Here is a 12,861-nt window from a genome sequence, read left to right as displayed (position 1 = left end):
TGCTGACGAGAAGTAGTGAAGCATAACAACTTTATTACATCTTTTATAACTGTCATGACCGGAGTCTCGCAGACGTGATGGATGGATGGTACTTAATCACCACACCTCTTTCATGACGAGTCTGTAAAGGATTTTTAGGGTCTTAGGAAAAACAGAGGAATCAATGTCAGTTTAATCCAAAACACACATCCTCTTAACAATGGAAAGCAGATGCAGGAAGGCTATTAGTTCCCACTCTAGTACCAGCGTCCACACATTTATGACCTATGTGTTTTGTTTTAGGTCCTTCGGAAACCTAAATTCCTCCTTATCATTGGTACGGTTCATTAAACTCTCTCAAGTAGCCAGTGTGGCGCTTAATATCATTAGCATCTGTACAAACACCGCCTGATAGATTTACAACCACGAATCACAATTTTCTCAAACCTTTAGCTTCTACCTGGAACATTATACTTCTGGACTTGGCTGATCAGAGCGGAGCCAGAAGACTGCACATGCAAGATAAAAATACAGATGACTCAGGAAGCGATAATGCCAAGATCCCATGCAGCCCATTACCACGCTGAGCGTGACTAGCTGAAGGAAAACAACAGCAGCCTCAGAATAGACTTTACACATGTGTGACAGCTAGAAGTCTAGAGCGCCACCACGCTGTAATGATTTTGGCCCAGAGAATGAGCTCTTGTCATTGTATTATTTACTTATTCATCAGTCTCTGCTCTCTCAGGCAGCGCATGTTACTCCCTTTGCTCAGGCTCCACACACAGCTTAACAGGCCATGTTCCTTTGATTTTTATTGACCAACACTGATTTGGTTTGTATTGATTTAGCAGAGCTCAATTCCCTGTGCAATCTATAGGGAAATGAATGCCCTTTTACTTTAACCTTCCTCAAAGACATAACATGATCTATAATGCAAAAGTGACGTCATTAGAGCTTTGAAAAGAGGGTTTTGAAGAATTGCTTTGTGGTAGCAACTGAGCACAGGTCGGGTCAGTCAACACTGTTAAGTGTTTTTCTAAAGGCTCTGTACCACGCAGTACAAAACATAGTCTCACAAGAAAATTGCATTACAATCATATTTTTCTGTAGTCATTTTTTGGCCAATCACATTGGCAATTCTCCTCAGGATCTTGGATAAGTCCTTGATAAGTTTTATCTTTCACCCCAATCCACCGTGAAGTCTTTGAGCGATCGCTTGGTTGAGCCTGCATCCCGGCACTTGTAATCCTCAGGGATCGTGTTGCAAGGTTGGCTAATCAAACAGGAGGGTCCAAGCTGATGTATTATTGACCAGGTCCTGATGGGAAAAAGTAGTCATCAAAGAGCTCCACGTTGATTTTCTCCACAGCCTTTGAAGCACACTTAAATGCATTCCTTTAAGTGCATTGGCCACTCTTTCAAGGTAGTGATGATAACCCCCCCCACCCCTTCACTTGGACTGATAACATTTGATTCTGTCCTGGATGAGATGCCCTTAACTACCCCCACCTCCCCGAGAGCTGTCTGTAACAATCTCCTGACTGTTTGGGATGCAGTCAGGACAACAATGATCTGGTTAACTCCTCCGCTGGCAGGACCCAGTGTGAAGCCCATTATACCCAGAGGGGAGCCAGATAGTACAGACGCTGTCGGAGCTTAGCAATAACCCCACTCACTTCCCTGCTGCAGATGCAAATACCCTGCTCTCTCCCCAGTGAGCAGTCGCTTCGCTGTTGTTGTGACATGCAAGGATCAGGTTTGGACAAGAGATTCTCTCCACAGTTCAGAGGAGAGGAGCTGGAGTGATGAGTTGCGGGACGGATTTGAGATTGGTGCATTAGCCGGCTCCTGAAGAGTATATCAACACACTCTCTCTCTCTCAGGATTGTTCAGTCCCATCCACCATGAAATGAACAATTCCAGCTGAGCCCACTGGCGGGGCTTTGGGGGAAACTCAAGCCTGAGATTGGGCTTAGGGATGTAAGCATCCAGCAGACTGGGAGCCGTCAGACGTCAGTGCAGGGCCTCTCGTCTCCTTGGCACAAGGCTGTCCACCCAAACACTTATCCTGGGGTTTGTTTTTAAAATACTTCCAGACTTGTTTTGGAGGAACAGAGAAATACCATTTAGTATGACCTTAGCTCATAGTTTTTCATTTAGGAAAGAACTCAGCGAGAGATTGGAAGTGGAATCTAAGTCTGTGCTTATTTACCAAAATGGTTACCTGGGAGACAGGCCCAAAGTCTAAAAAGCCTGAGTTCAATCAAAGCTGTATTACTTTTGTTTATGTAATAGCATAAAATCAACCCTCACTGCTGAATTAAGAATGAAATGCTAAACAGAGATTTTATTCATGTTTGCGTAGCAGATGTGGATCAGCTAGCTGTATTTGACACAGTGGGCCAGGCAGTATAACAGACAGGAAGTACTGGAAGTAATAAATTGTTCAAAGCTAAATACTATAAGTGTCTTATGGAATCAGCTTCCAATCTGCAATAGTCACTCATACCGCTACGATTTAAGAGAGTGTGTGTTGCGCAGATGAGAGAACACGAGTTCAGGCAATATATCAATTTATACAACCTCAGCTGACATGTGCCTGGTCTGAATGTTTGTTACCACACAGCCAGTTTCAGTGTGTGTGCACTCAGTTGTCCTCTCAGCCCGGGTTCAAACCTGGCGCCGTGGTCACTGCTCAGTCAAGTGGCTGCAAAAATGCGCTGTGTCATTGAACTCCAGGAGCGACAGAGAGAAAGAGGAAATCCTGTAATCCTGTTTAAAAAAGAAGGGATCTTGTTTTAATTTTGGCTAGCTGTGTGTGCCGCTCCCTCCGTACTGACGCCCAGTCAAGCCGAGCCGATGTCTGCTCACCTACTAGAGCGTCACGGCCGCAGCTCCCCAGCTGTTCTGCTGCCTGTCCCTGCGCATGGCTCCGATTTGCTGCCTTATTAAAGAGTGCGTGCCTCTTCCCCTCCTGTAAAATGAAAAGCCCAAACAGGCCAGTGTCCGTCCTCTCACCTCCTTGTCTCTGCTCTGTCTAGACCACAGAGACGGTTCTGTCTGTCGGCTCCCAAGCGGTGGGATGGATGCATGGACAGCTTTCATGACAGACATGGGTAGTTTTTCACTTTTCCCCCCATCAAAAACTCTGGGTCAGCAATAAATGCCCCAAAAGTCGCTGAACCTTAAAAAAGAAAAGAAAAAGGAGAACGAAAGAGTTGAGCGTTTCTCCAAAATAAGGGTTGAGGAGTTTCTGTAACTCAACCACCATGTTTACATGGCTCTAAAGCTCAGCACAAGGCCAAATGTTATATATACAGTCAAGGCTATCTGAGAAACCAGCGGACATGGCCTCCGCAAACACAACCAATCTCTTAATCTCTCTCCGTTTGAACCTTCCTTTTCCCTTCTCCTCCTCGAGTGAAGCAAGGATAGAGCAGAGACATGTCTCATTTTTCAGAAGTGAGGCAGCCCTTTTAACTTGATTAAGACGTTTTTTTCCATCCTCTCAAGAGAATTTTTAAAAAATGTTTTAAGTCCAAATAACATGAGCACTTCTCCTGGCCATGCCAGAACCCCTTTCCGTTTGGAAATATTTGCTTTGGACGCCAGCCTTGCCCAGCACACAACACAGGCAATTATGGGAGCTATTTAAACAGGAGAGATCTACTGACAGGCGACGCCTCATTTGGAGGGATGAAGGAATCAGGAAATGAAACCTTCATTGATGCGCCGAGGGTATGGAAAGAGAATTCCTCCAGGCCCTTTGAGGCCGGTTGCATATCTCATGGGCATTTTGTTCATGTGTTGAGGACTTTTGTGTATGTGTAGCCTTAACATGTTTGGGTTTTTGGGGTTTACACGCGTGTGTGTGTGTATATGTATGTGTGTGTGTGTGTGTGTGTATGTTAGAGGGAGAGAGAGAGTCTGTGTGTGTGTGTGTGTGTGTGTGTGAGAAAGAGAGGGAGAGATTTGTGTGTATGTGTGCGCGCATGTGTGTTTGTTTGGGTGTTCGCCCATATGAGTTGTGGAGTTTGGGTTTTTTGGTGGCTACTAACAGTTTATCTGCAAAGGGGCAGCTGCAGGTTGCTTGCAGCTACGGTGAGCTCAAAGGTCTTCTCTGTTGCTGCCTCTTTCATGATGGAGAGATGAGACCATGAAGTCAGTACCAAGGCAGCCACATGGGTAAATGCAAGCCTGCCCAACTGGGCTATTTTTTAAATTGTCCTCCTTTTACTCTGACCTTCAAGTCTAAATGTTAACTTTGCTTCGCACTTTTTTTTTTTCAAGAATGCACTGCTTCACCTGGCTGCAGAGTGATGGTTTTCCCATCGGCCACGAGTGACATGACACATTGTTTTTAGAGGGAAGAGACAGCGCTGCTGATGGAATGTGAGAACAGGACAGCAGACTTGGCGAGCCTAAGAGGGTCAGGAGGGTTAGCCGCCACTAACCTACTTATCAACTCCTGAGAGTTTGGTCTAGTCAGGTGCCACTTTGTGTGTGTGCGTGTGTGTTTGTGTGTATGTGTGTGCATGTGTTCGTACATTTCAGCATGTGTATGTGCATCCATGCGTGTCTGCATGTCTGTGTGAAAAAACCAAGAGGACAGAGTGAAGTTTAATTTCTAACTCTGCTGGGCTGAGAATTCCCCAGAAAGGAAACTTAATCTAGAGGCCTTCTCAGACTGGACAAATAGACAGTAAATTAGTTTCGCATGACGGTTTATTAAAAAAAGCCTTGTGTATACAGCGGATTATTGATGCATCGAGCAGGGGGCTGGATAAGGTTCCAGTGTGGTCGGTAGTGAGGGACAGAGCCCAGGTCTCCGGGGGCAGAGAGAATATGGAGCGTCACCTCCAGAGCCGCAGCACAGTCACGCACAGGGGAGGCTGGGGCCGCCGACCACGCCAGACGGATAAAAGCATCTGCGCAGTTAATATTGCGTTGTGCAAGGCCTTTCATTGTGAAAATAAATAAATAAATCAAAAGATTAATAGACGTTTCGTTCGCTATTCGTTTGTTCCTTTTTCCGAGTCACGCAACGACTGGAGTTACAGTTTCTTTCCGTTCGAACGGAACAGCTGGAAGTGCGCTATTAATTATCAGCGGGATTGACGCAGCAAGTCAGCAGCTATAGCTCATGGTCAGTGTGTCGTTTGTATTGCGTTATGCCCTGTGGCAGAGCGACGCCTTTGTGAGCGCTCTGCCTCTGTGTATGTGTGTGTGTGTGTGTGTGTGTGCGTTTTCAGGTGGATCCACACGGTCCACACTCGTTACCCTCCTGCTCCCCTCCTCGTGTCTCTTCTCATACTGCCAACACTTTCTCTCCCCTCTCCACCTCGACTTTTCCTTTCTCCCCCCCTCCCCAGCTCCTCCCGCCCTCCCCCCTGCATTCCTCCAGTCATGGGGCTGACAGACACTCGTCATCAGCAGGTACTCTGGCCCAGGTGGATCCGGTTTCCCACTTGCCAGAGGATTGTGCTGCATGTGCATTTTTATGGCTTAGTGCTGCACAGTTGGAGGCTTTCAGTGCGAGGGTGGTGTGCTGCCATGTCAGATAACCATTAAGGAAGACACGACCTCCTCAGACACCTCCAGACAAACTCCCCTGGCTTTTCATAATAAACAAACACATATTTTTTTTCTTGTCTTTGTCTTTATTTTATGAGCTTTGCACTGAAACCACACCCGAGTCGTATTTTATTGACTTGATTGCAGAGGAAGGTAGCTGCTAAATATAAATACTTACTTTTTAGCGAGGTCCACAATGAAAAAAGGAAATTATTTATACTGAGAGTGTAGGAGAAGCAATTTTGGAACCTGAATGGTTTTCATTCAGAGGAAACAAAGTATTTTTTTGATTTCCTAGACAAGCATTTTAATTCTACTTGAGAATACACCTAATTGGGTAAAAACACTCTTAACACCTCTGCGTGACTCTGCGTTACTAGTAATTGGCTGTTACTTGGGTCATTACTTGACAACCTTCACACAAACAGTAGTTTACTTATAAGTGGATAATTAAATAATTGATTGGAGTATTTGTTTGGTCTTGAATTCATTTTTTATTAACTCTCTCTCCTGGCAGATGTGGATGAGTGTTCAGAAGGCAACGGCGGATGCCAGCAGATTTGTGTCAACATGATGGGCAGCTATGAGTGCCGCTGCAGAGAGGGATTCTTCCTGAGTGACAACCAGCACACCTGCATCCAGAGGCCCAAAGGTGAGCCTCCCTGACGCAAACACACACACACACACACACACACACACACACACACACACACACACGAATGTCCACTGCTGATGCATTTGACATGAGGCTGGATTGTAGGTCATGTAGGTCATGACCATGTTATTGTCCCTTTTCATGGAAAGTAACATTTGGATGAGGATGCAGTTGAGTTTTCATACAGCAGAAACACCAAACATTCATTATATAAGCAAATGTTGGTCCAACCTTCTGTGAATAATGAGATGAATTGTGCAGACGCAAGCTGTTGAGAACGGGATCGGCCCTAACAAGCCTAAATGAAAGGTGAGCAAAGGTAAGCGTATCCAGTCTGAAAAAAAAAAAGAAGAGAATAAATCAGTTTTTGTTTTCTTTCTAACCTTTCAAATTGAACCAATCTAGTGCTTGGCAGCATTTTAAGGTATCAGTGGTATGAGAGTGGCCTGCGGGGGACTGGGAGAAGAGAAAACGATTAAAGGTGTAGCCCAGGGCGGGCGCACCTCTTGTTTATAGAGCATTCCTGTGGGATGGAGACGTGACAGGAGAAGGTACAGAGCCAACCTGCTCCGAGACTAACTCGTCAGACAGAGGAACACTGCTGCAAGATACATTAACAACACCGTGGTCGTGTTAAAGAGAAAATCAGCTGTCAGAAAATATCTCTATTGTGCTTATCGTGTTGTAGCAATTTCCACAGTGACTGGGTTTTAGGAGTCAAGAAGTTACAATACAACAGTGCAGTGATTGCAATTTGCAACTGATCTATTCTAGTTTGGTTGAAAAACACAAAAACAATATATGTCATAAACAACATCAGCTTCTTTGGCTTTGTTTTTGTTTTTTGTTTTTTTTGCCAATAATAGCTGATGTTTTATAAACTACTTTTCTACTGTTTCTACTGGAAAGGTAGGATTTTCTCATACTGTTTTTACAGCATTTTTCACAATACATATTGAATAGGAGAGTACGCTTTTTTGGTTTGTAAATTGTTCCGGTTTCATCCTTTCCATTTTCATTACCAAAGGCATATTTTGATAGAAATACATTCACTAATACACAAAATTTGCTTGACTAGAAGGTGATTTCCCTGATGAATCATATTATCATCCTAATGCCACCCTAAAGCTCTTCAAGCACACTGTAAAAGCAGCCAAAACCTGCTGTTGGAGGCTGAATGCAGCTGAATCTTGACTCCAAAATATAAATATTCCTGATTTTGTCCCCTGTGTAGGATCCTTCTCACGTTGCTGCTGTTTGCCACAGTGTATGGCTGCATAGCTCACTGCCTCTGTTCTCTGTTCAAGAGATGTAAACTTGGCTCATAGCTCTAACTGACAAGTAACATCAAAGAAAATGAACAGTTGGGAGCACTATCGCAAAACACATTTGTTCAAAGAGTAATTATCCAGCTGTCTACAGATTCCTCAATAAATTTGGGCCAATTTGGGCTGGGACTGGATTGTAGATCTCTCCTTTGGTTCCTGGGGCTCGCAGCAGCGGTTCCTATCCAGAAACCTCAAACCGTACAGCGAGATCCAAGTGTCTCTTCATCTCTGCCCTCCTCCGTGTCTCTCCTCTTTCTATTGTAAGATAACTGCCTGTGCTGAGAGTCATTAGGCTCTGATGTTCCTCCGTCCCCTGGATGGTGAACCAGGGATCTTGGAAGTCTGGTTTATGAGATCAATCTGGCCTAGTGAACTGTCAATGTTTACATTTCATAAACGCAGTGTTATTTGAGTGGAGTGAAACGCTGGATCATGTGTTTCAAAGGACTACTGCTATGTCAGTGCTGTCAGAAACACATTGTGAGCACCGGTCCGGTCTCGTCAAGCTCCCCTTCCTCTCTTTTACCTCCTCTCTCTACTTTCTCTCTCTCACTCTCTCTCTTTCCTTGATAAATGCCCTGAGTCCCTGTTAATCTTCCATTTTTCATGTTAATTCTGTCTTTATTGCTTCCAGATGAGATCCATTTGGACACAGAGATTAAAGCTGCCATAAATCTACAAACTTGCTTCACTCAACAGATAGCCGCCCTGTCATTGTTTCATTATTTTGAAAGAATAACAGTCAGAACAACCAGTCATCTGCTTATTATTATTGCTGTTATTACAACAGTGTGTGCTGAAGGAAAATGGAAGTGGGGAGGAAGTGGCTCTGCCGACTTATTGGACAATAACCTCCAGAATTGTCCCAAGTATTACTATCCTCGCATGTTGAAAAATTATGTGTAAGTGGCTAAATCCCTGAGCAAAAAAAAAAAATCTGCAGAATTAAACCTGGTCCAGTGTCCCAGCCAAGTCTGCTTGCAGGAGACTCTGCGCACATACAGGCAGACTTGCCAAGTCTCCTCTTAAATAGCAAAGCCTGGGGTGCAGTTTGCTCATGAGCTTTATCGCTCTCATTAAAAAGACATCAGCTTCCCATTTCTTTCATTAATGGGTCAGGTGTTCCCTGGGCAAGTTGTGGGGGTCTTTCTGGGGACAGAGGAGAGGTGGTCACTGCAGCGCCTGGCGCTACCAGTCTGTTTCCCCGCTGGTAGGAAGCCCTTGTTAGCAGAGAGCCTGTGCCAATTAGGCAGCGGGGGTCTGCCAGCCTCTCAGCTAATGACAAGGCTGCTGCTGGCCTGTCTCTTATTAGACCTGCCCCTGCCCCCCTGAACAGGAATAACTCTGGCCAAATGAAGGCTCCCATCGTCTGGCTGGCCAGAATGTAACAGTTCATTTATTCTCCCCAAACATTTCTCCCAGTCAAGAAATAAAGCCTTTGAAAGGCTAGCCAAGGTGCTTAGTGGTTGATAGGAATGCCATTTAGGTCAAGGAGGGTTCCACTTCTTTGCATTTGATTTATTGTCTTTTTTATATAGGAGGATAACAGGGACCCTACAACACATATGTGCGTGAGACTGAGTCCAGCACATTGGAATTCTGGAATTCCAGGCTCAGTCAACCCACACATCCATAATTTTAGTCCTGTACATTTCTGAATATCCGGTAGGGTAATTACCTGAAGTGTGCACTGATGGACTGTTACGTAAGTTATGTACTGTATAACTTATGTATTCAGCTTTTGTCTTCTCATTTAAAGACACAAAATATGATTTGAAAGTGATAAAAGAGCATCATCCCGGCAGAATTCATTTTCAAGACAACACAGTCGTCGAGAACAAGCTCAAGGTAAAGGAAGGATGTAACTTTTAGCAAGAGCTCAGGCGCTGTGGATGAAACCTGCTGTCACTCTGCTGATAAATGCGACAGAAGCGTGGCTGACGTCGTGCTGAAAGCTATAATATCTTGCAGAGGCAGAAAGAAGTCTAAAAAGTTCACGCTGGTGTGATGATTATGTTGACGTGACTGAAGCTCATCTCGGGTCTTGCTGAGAAAACGTATTACTTAAAACTGATTACATGAGCCCCGAAGCTGTGTGACTATGATGAAAAAACCATATCAATATAGTGTAGCGTTGTAGTGTGCTGCTTTCCCTGCTAGACCAGTAACTCTCTACGTATGGCCCACTGGAGCACAATATGCTCAATTTCTTCTTCAAATCATGGTTGCCATAGCAACATATACTCAATGTACTGCAACAGAAATAACATTATCCTTGTTGTTCTTTATTAGTCACCTGACTGTGGATATAAGCAATAAGCAATGCTCTTTTTCTGTACAGTATGCCTTGTCATTCCAGGAAATGTTTACTTTGTCAATGAAAACCTCTTCCTGTGTTTACAACTTTCATTAGCCTCCCAGGGGGGTTGTTGCCCCTCGTCTCTCTCTCTCTCTCTCTCTCTCTCTCTCTCTCTCTCTCTCTCTCTCTCTCTCTCTCTCTCTCTCTCTCTCTCTCTCTCTCTCTCATTCAGATATGAACACCTCACACACACACACATACACACACACACACACAAGCCAATATTTTTCAATCTAATCTAGCTTTAGGCACTTTGAGACCCGTTCTTATGGCATTTGGATGCAGACCATGGCATGCAGACTTCAGGACATGTGTTTTGTGAGCTGGCCAGAAGTGCAGCAGTGCAAGGAATTTTCCAATAAATGTGATCAAATCCACAATAAATGGTGGCATCATATTCTCAGATAGTTCTGTTTCCTTGCCATGACATTCTTTCTGGATGAAATCAGCGCACAGTGTCATTGAGCCCTGTTTTTATTGTTTTTTTCTCAGCACAAATGGATAAAAATATCCTATTTTGTTACAATGTAATAGCCAATTGTCCATCTATAATGAGTGCAGCAGCAGGCTGTGAGACATTTTAATCTCATGAAGCAATGGGCTGTTGCCGGGCCAGCTTTGTTCCAGTGATACAATATTTCGTATTTAATGTTATAGGGTTGAATATTTACCTATTTGTATTTGTGATAGGGAATGGTATGGGTTAGTTATGTGTGGTCATGTGAAAAAGGAGACCCTCTGTCTCTCCTGTGTGGTTGTCCCACTGTGCAGGACCTGCCATGGTTCCTCCATGTTCCTCCTGCTGGTTCTCAGCAGGCCTGCCTGCCTGTCTGTGCATTGGCTGCAGAACTGTTTTTACAAGTGCAGAAGTGGCTGCTCTATTGCTCTGCAGCCCAACCGTATAACTAGGCTCTTTTCCTATTCTAGGGAAGTGGAGCGAAGGGAACGTCCTGCGCTCCCATGGCTACCTATTAAGTCTTTCCCATTAGTCCACCAGCAAAGATGAAGGCATACGGGACACTTTTCTTTCCCTCCTCTTCTCTCTCTGCCCCCCCCCCCCCTTTCTCTCTCTCTCTCTCTTTTTCTATCTCTCTCTTCTTTCTACATTATCTGTAGTCATTTTCCCTCTTTGTCCAGATTTTCATAGGCCCCATGGCTCCCCCCCCTCTTGAACAAATATACATCAATGGCTTGGGCTCTAGCGAATGTTGGCTGCCTTGCCACTGAATTCTCCGTACCTCATTTGAGGCGGGCATCCCTTTTGCTAGCGGGTTTGTTGAAGGCCATCTCTAAGCTGTCCAGGCCAGCATACTGCTGCGGACTGCCTGAGTGCCAGTGGGGTTTTTCCACTAACACTTTGCTATCATGGCTTTAACCAGAGGGCCAGACTCTGCTCCTCACAGACAGACGCCTGCTTTTAGCTGCCTTCTCCTTTGATTTCGGAAAGAATGTCGCTCTGTAATAACATATCTCTTTTATTAAAGAAAGCTAGCATCCTTTGTTTGCGTAGGAATGCCGGAGCACCTGGATGTGCTCCGCTGTGCTATTGTGTGCCCTTCTGTGTTGAGGAGGATGCCTGGTCCTCTGGGAATGCACAGTGAGGTGACCTTGATAAAATGAGCGGAGGAGTGAAGGGGAGAGTGGCATGTCCCCAGCAGGTGCTGCACAGCCATCTTTGACACAGACAGACACACACACACAACGCGCATACATTATGCAAATGCACTTACATGTGTATGTGAATGCACATACATACACGCGCGCACACACACATACACACACACGCACACGCACGCACACACACGCACACAGGTAGAGATCCAAAGAGAGCCTCAAGAGCCTTTCATAAGCATGTCTATTCTAGTCTGTTTTACCAAAAGTATTCACTCAAAGTATACCACTATGTCTGTACAGCAGTCAGACTCATTAGGAAACTATGCCTGGCTTGTTTTGGAACACGGCACATCCAAATAAATATGTAATGTGCTTTGTTGCAATGTCACTTGCATGGTATCTTAATAACAGTTGCACGTTGAAAATTTCGGGAATGCCATTTATCGGTCCAGAATGCTCTCGGCTCTCTTTTCCTCTCTCTCCGGTTGTTTACGCCTTCCGTGGCTCCTTCTCTGCAAAGGGAGTGAAATGAACAGCCTCAACAAGGCCTTTGGGAGCTGGAGAAAATCAGTGCTGGCACAGCGGACCGAACAGTAGCACTTGGATGGTTTTCTCTGCTCTCTATGAAAGGAGTCGGAGTCGGTGGGGATGAGTTGCTTCCCTGACCCGCTGGCTGCCCCGTTGCTCTGTTTGACCATCTGCGTCCCAGCTCAGCCCAACCCAATCCGGTTCGGCTCCTTTCTCATTCTCTTTTCCATGCGCTGACATTTTTATCCTCCTATTAAAACTTTTAAGGGCCCATTATCTAAGAGGAAGGAATGCTGCTTTAATGGTGTGGTGGCTCCATGCTTATAGGCCCCTTCTTTTCAGTTCGTAACCGACCAGCACTGCATGCACTAGCTGGCCGCCTAATACACACCAGTCGGCGTCGAGCGACGGGGGTACGGTCTCACCTCTGGGACGTACGGCAGAGGCTCGACGCTGACCGTGAGCCCTCCCTGCGCCGCCCCAAGCACTCAGAGCATAGACCATAAACCCTTGGCATGCCTTACACTACTTCAGCCCCATTGTGTCGCTCTCTCCGCTACATGGGCTCTAAGGTTTAAGAGAGCAGGCTCCTCTGTGTCAGAGCGCAGGGTGGAGAAGCGGCATGCTCGCATCTTTTGTTCAAGGACCCCTAGAGTCGCCATCTTAGCTGCAGGACCCATGTTAACTCCTCTTCATTAGCTCAGGGCCTCATGTCATGTAAAAGTCATAACCTGCTGCTGAAGGTTTACTGTTTTTGTTTTTTTTTGCTATATAGGCAGATTGCAAGGAAACGAGTACAGAACTTGTATGGACCCACGGCA

At 45.3% G+C, this 12,861-nt stretch overlaps 1 protein-coding gene across 2 annotated transcripts in view; it reads left to right on the top strand.

Moving 5' to 3' along the window:
• The window catches only part of scube3 (signal peptide, CUB domain, EGF-like 3), a 64,330-nt gene that overhangs the window by 20,520 nt on the left and 30,949 nt on the right, over positions 1 to 12,861 (top strand). For both annotated transcript variants that reach the window (XM_071894542.2, XM_071894541.2), the window contains exon 4: positions 6,074 to 6,208. In XM_071894542.2, the coding sequence (XP_071750643.1) occupies positions 6,074 to 6,208 (135 nt within the window). The remainder of the gene's footprint in view (positions 1 to 6,073; positions 6,209 to 12,861) is intronic.

This window comes from Centroberyx gerrardi, chromosome 14, assembly GCF_048128805.1.
Source record: "Centroberyx gerrardi isolate f3 chromosome 14, fCenGer3.hap1.cur.20231027, whole genome shotgun sequence".
NCBI lineage: Eukaryota > Metazoa > Chordata > Actinopteri > Beryciformes > Berycidae > Centroberyx > Centroberyx gerrardi.
Note: the sequence above shows the minus strand (reverse complement) of the source record. Positions and strands in the feature narration are given on the sequence as shown.